This window comes from Crinia signifera, chromosome 8, assembly GCF_055691185.1.
Source record: "Crinia signifera chromosome 8, ASM5569118v1, whole genome shotgun sequence".
Taxonomy (NCBI): Eukaryota; Metazoa; Chordata; class Amphibia; order Anura; family Myobatrachidae; genus Crinia; species Crinia signifera.
Window position 1 is genome coordinate 75,626,346 of NC_139224.1, and position 6,146 is coordinate 75,632,491.

General features: G+C 43.5%; 1 protein-coding gene across 1 annotated transcript in view; it reads left to right on the forward strand.

Moving 5' to 3' along the window:
- Positions 1–5,544, forward strand: part of HSD17B7 (hydroxysteroid 17-beta dehydrogenase 7) — a 135,934-nt gene extending 130,390 nt beyond the window's left edge. The window contains exon 9 of the mRNA XM_083156674.1: positions 5,297–5,544. Coding sequence (XP_083012800.1) covers positions 5,297–5,392 — 96 coding nt within the window. The 3' untranslated portion in view covers positions 5,393–5,544. The remainder of the gene's footprint in view (positions 1–5,296) is intronic.
- The last annotated feature ends 602 nt before the right edge of the window (positions 5,545–6,146 follow it).

Sequence of the window (6,146 nt, forward strand, 5' to 3'; positions counted from 1 at the left end):
TGGATGGAGACACTAGTAATTTTCCTGCTTCTGCAAATAAAGCTGATGAATCTGCTGACTGGACTGGGGAAGCAACACCAGTATTCCTTTCAGCAATTTTAGCCTGAAGTCCTTTTTCCAAATGAGCAGATGGAACAGTAGGTTGATTAGGGATAAAGCTGAGAAAACCGTACTTGAATTGGTGTACCACTCGAGTCACTGAGTAAAGTTACTTGAATTGACTGAAACTAGTGGATCCTCTGAAAAAATTTATTGAAGTGTGTTGTGCCTGTATGAACTTGAAGTGACTAGAACTGTAGAATGTTTTAGACCTACAGACAGAACTGGATGAGGTCTTGGGGCTGGAACTGGCTGACCAGGCTGAACCTTGGGAATTGCTGGGACTGGAGACTAAACCAGAAATATGGATGGAAACAGATCGTGTCCGGTCCGACTTAAAATGTCTGGAAGCGGTGGTGACCAAACCGGACATATGGACGCGACCAGAATGTGTCAGGGTGAACTTGAACGGACTGAGACCAGAGAAGGTTTTAGACCTATGGGTGGTACCAGATAGGGGGTGAGATTTAATGAGATGTGATTTTTAGGAAGTTTTTTAAATCGAACCTAATCGCATTTTTAATAATTTTTGTGCCTGAATTAGACTATTTGATTTTTAATGTTCCTATTTTACATAGGAACAGTAAAAGTTTATTACACGCGTAGCCCACTTATACAGTACTCTTACACTATCTTGACCCGAAGAATCAGTCCCCTTGTTCAGTAAAATCCATGTGGGGTTCCTGTTGAAAGGAAACATACTCACCAGCCAGCTTCGGTGCTTCTCTGGGACCCCTGGAACGCTGTAGACACAAGACAGACTTGGGTTTACATCTGTGGCTCTGCCCACAGACTGGCAGTTTGGCCTGCCCAAAGCCAATCATGTTTGGAGAAATCCCGATGGCCGAACATTATTGGCTGGTGGGCGGGCCTAACTCCTGGTCTGTGGGCGGAGCCACAGATGTAAACACAAGTCCATCTTGTGTCTACAGCATTCCAGGGGTCCCGAGAAGCACCAAAGCCGGCTGGTGAGCATGTTTTCTTTCAACAGGAACCCCACATGGATTCTACTGGAAAAGGGAACTAATTCTTTGTGTCAAGACATTGTAGGTGAATATTGTATGAGTGGGCTTTGTGTGTAATAAACTTTTACTGTTCCTATTTGTACTGTAGTCCCAATGGTCCCCGCAATGCCCCGCATGCAGGGGCTTGTGTTTCTTCAAGTTCCTGCATGCCGTGCAGGCTTACTGGGACTTGTAGTTCCACAACAATACACAATTTACACATTTAATCAGGCCGGTGGCCCCCGCCCTTGAGCTTGGTGCTGATTTTATAAAATCTGGGGGACCCCTACTCAAATTTGCTCTGTGATTTTATGAAACCAGGACCGGCTTTTATTTTTTATTTTACACATTTTTTTTGGACAGAACCATGCACTGATCTGTTAATGATTCTGTCAAAATCGCCCATCTCAACCTGGTCTGGCGATTTTCAGTAATGTTTTCCCGAATTCACATCCCGTTATATTTGCGATTTGTATACTCTTTAATCGGAAAACATTTGGATGTGAATTGAAAAATCACCACTTCAGAATGTGTGATTTTAACCGCAATATGCATCCCACTAAGTTGGTGATTTCGGACGTTTTTTTTTTTTTTTAAATCGCAAAAAAACAATCTCATCCCATTAAATTTCACCCTAAGTCTTGAGGCTGTAGACTCTGCTGGAACTGGGGACTTACTGGGACCGGAGGAGACTGAACCGGACATATGGACCGGACCAGATTGTGTCCAGGCAAACTTGAGCAGGCAGGAACTAAATCCAAAAGTTCAGACAGCCCATCTTGTACCTGGACCATGCTGACTGCCAATATGCGTACACTGTCAGAAGGTGGCGTGCAGGAGTTTGTGTCTTCATCTGTGGCCTTAAAAATTCCCTTGAGGCTGAAACTTTGGAGACCTCTCTTAGGGTTAACTTTTTCAGTACCCCTCCCGGGGGTAACAGGTCACAAACTCCTCTTTGAGTAGACCAATCAGTTGCTTCTTCTGAAGGCTGTACAGTATATCAGATGCCTTTTCTAGGTGATTGATGACAAAAGACAGGGGATTCAGAAAGACTCTGGCTGACACAGGATTGAATAGCTCATGGTCAGATGATCAGACTCTGTAATGTCAGTACTCCAGGTAGGCTTTGAAGTGGAGAGAGGCCAAGTAGGCCATACAACACTGAAGCCTAACTCCTAAGAATACACAGGGAATGCTGGCTTTCAGATGCAGACACCAAAGAGCTGATTGCGAAGAAGAATCAAATGCTGCACCAAGGTTGTTGCTAATTACTCACAGAGGAATTCCTATTCAGCTGTCTAATTAAGGAGTATGCAGCAGAGAATGCAGACTACATGCTGATCTGAAAATGCAAGCCACAGGATTATACTGAGGTAAACCACTAATCATGAAAACAACAGTCAGGATCCTGATACTTTCCTTCTCTGCTTCCTGCTGGGAATTGTTACCAAACTGAGGGGGGTTATAAGGGAGAGGAGCCAGGCATTGTGGGAAGCCTAAAAGCTTAGGAGATTGGTGCCCGGTCCGCTAGATCTGCCAACCCCGACGTCAACCCTGTGGTCCCAGGAACCTCGAAGAAATGGAGTTAACCAAAGGTAGTAGAGATGGCTAGTGAATCGGTGACTCGAACCATTAAGCTGAATACATGATTCGAGTTAGTAATTGGCGCAAGAGCCGAGACAGCAGCAGCAGCAGCATTATAGCATAGCAGGCTCAGCCCCTCCTCTCTGAATAGTCAGGCTCAGCAGGAGAAAGGAGAGTGCAGTAACAGCTGAGTTCAAGTTAAGTCTATGCTGGGAGCCGTGCACTGTCTCTCTCTGCCTGCAATTTCACATGAGTCATGAGCCCAGCCACTGACTTACTTCCTGTCTGCCGGCACACAGCACACTGAGGGACAGAGACTCTGCTACTCCCTGAGTGTGCTGTGAGCCCTGCACTGTCTCCCTGTGCCTGCAATTCCATATGAGTATTGACTTGAGAGCTGAGTCACTGTCTCAACACACTTTACTGAGCTGAGCCGTGTGTCTCAACTCATTCCAAAGAATCGTCTTGCCCATGACTAAAAGGTAGGTTTACCATAACAAAAAGAGGGGGGGGTGAACAATCGCACTGGCAGTGTTTATAAGGTAACCCCTTGTTTCAATCAATATTCATAGGCTTTATTATGTGGGGTGTGCTGTCACTTCAACAGTAATTTGAGCAATAACAAGGGAAGAGAAGAAAGACTGTTAGGACAAGAAAAATAATAAAATTTAACCTTTAATTGTTTATTTTAAGATTTGCGACATATAAAAACAATTGCCAAGGAGGCAAAGAGGAAGAAACAAAGTGTTTTTAAAAAAGGGGATATAGATCCTCTCAAATTGAACCCCAATGTCCTGTTCCCAGTGTAATTGCTAGATTAGGTGCGTGTTGCTGTATATCTTACAGTGTGTACCCACTCATGAAATGAACAAATCTGTTACAATTTTCACTTAATTAAGTTACTTTTGTTTAATATTAGTTTATAACACAGATTGCTCCCAAGGACTGTGCAGATAAATTAGGACAGCAAAGTAAATATGTCTGTTTGGTCCGTTTAAACATCAAAAAAAGGGGTTGCCGCCTAGTATCTGCACAGATATTGCGCAGTGTGTAGCACAGTCTTAAGTAATAACAGACTACGGGGCCGGCTGGTAGTTTACGTGCCGTATTTCACATCTAAAGTGTACCCGTTAGATCTGATATTGGGAACACAAATCGGCTGTTAGTGTTCTCCGCAGGGAAAGTGGCTTGTACGTATGCCACTGTTCCCGGCTGTGCTGGTAGTGCGTCGGTGTCTGTGGGGAGATCACAGTCAGTGGTAAGGCTGTGATTCTCCAACTCGCAGACCCGCGTCACGCTCCGTCACTTGACACTGCGCCTAACAGAGGGACGCACCGGCCGGGTGCTGTATCTGCACTGGCGTGCTGTAATCACATCTGAGTCTTGGGAGACCGTGGTCAGGTTCTGACCCCACAGCTCCTATCAGATGCGCCCTCTGTGAGTGGATACTGTAACGCCCTATACATCAATCAAAATACATTTCATGGGGGAAGGGGACATGGGGATATTTCACACACTAATGTCCTGGTCCTGATGAAGCTGGTGGCGACACGCGCGTTGACCAGACACACTTAGTGTGTGAAATATCCCCATGTCCCCTTCCCCCATGAAATGTATTTTGATTGATGTATAGGGCGTTACAGTATCCACTCACAGAGGGCGCATCTGATAGGAGCTGTGGGGTCAGAACCTGACCACGGTCTCCCAAGACTCAGATGTGATTACAGCACGCCAGTGCAGATACAGCACCCGGCCGGTGCGTCCCTCTGTTAGGCGCAGTGTCAAGTGACGGAGCGCGACGCGGGTCTGCGAGTTGGAGAATCACAGCCTTACCACTGACTGTGATCTCCCCACAGACACCGACGCACTACCAGCACAGCCGGGAACAGTGGCATACGTACAAGCCACTTTCCCTGCGGAGAGGAACCAAACAAACGGCGGAGAACACTAACAGCCGATTTGTGTTCCCAATATCAGATCTAACGGGTACACTTTAGATGTGAAATACGGCACGTATACTACCAGCCGGCCCCGTAGTCTGTTATTACTTAAGACTGTGCTACACACTGCGCAATATCTGTGCAGATACTAGGCGGCAACCCCTATTTTTGATGTTTAAAAGGACCAAACAGACATATTTACTTTGCTGTCCTAATTTATCTGCACAGTCCTTGGGAGCAATCTGTGTTATAAACTAATATTAAACAAAAGTAGCTTAATTAAGTGAAAATTGTAACAGATTTGTTCATTTCATGAGTGGGTACACACTGTAAGATATACAGCAACACGCACCTAATCTAGCAATTACACTGGGAACAGGACATTGGGGTTCAATTTGAGAGGATCTATATCCCCTTTTTTAAAAACACTTTGTTTCTTCCTCTTTGCCTCCTTGGCAATTGTTTTTATATGTCGCAAATCTTAAAATAAACAATTAAAGGTTACATTTTATTAATTTTTCTTGTCCTAACAGTGTGTCACGTACATAACAGTCTTTCTTCTCTTCCCTTGTTTAGGTTTACCATAACTCCTCTTTTAAATGTCACCATACAGGTAAGTTATGGTAAAGGCCTGGTTTCTGACAATTGCTTTTTTCCTTTCTTATTTAGATGGACATTGATGCGGAAAGCAGTGACTTGTTTTATGAAAAGTTGCTGGAGCTAGAAAAACAGGTTCGAAAGGAAATGATACCTGTAAATCAGTAGTGGCATGGAAGAGAAAGGACTATTCCCTCTTAGGCTATTTGTAAATTGGGACTATATGGTCTGGAACTAAGGTTGTTGTTCAATCATCAGTCATCAGAAAAGATACTAATTTGAATAAATATTATGCCTAATAAAAGTGTGCCACATCTTTAGTACCACTATGTAGTGATATGGTAATGAGGGGGGGGGGGGGATTCAAAGTGCTTATGGGACAGATAATAAGCAGCTGTCTCGTGGAATTTACTCAAATCCAAGAGGCCAGAATGAAGGAAAACTAGAAACGAGGTTGAGACAGCGCTATAAGTTCTGCATAGAATATGCTAATTTATGGCAACACAAATATCGTAAGCAAATGTTTTTACTTTAATCCATATCAAAAAAGATAAAGAGAATAAAATCTACAATATACAAAAAAATGATATCAATAATTACACATAGCTAATGACTGGCCAGTAAGCTAAACATAAAAAATTATAATGAAACTCATATTACTAAAAAAATATTTACATAGACCTTATTGGAATTAAAAAGCACTATACATAAAAATTGTAGTAATCCTGCTAATACATATGTCCAGAAACCATCTCTTTGTTCCAGACAATTGTCTCAATGTTAAGGCCGTCACTTACAACCAGTGAGGCAATGATTCTTGCAAGTTCGCATACTGGTGTTAATTAGTCTCTGTTAGTACAGCAATTGTGTATATTTACCACTCCCGGGGGTGCTTCGGTCCTCTCTGTATAGAGTACGGGCT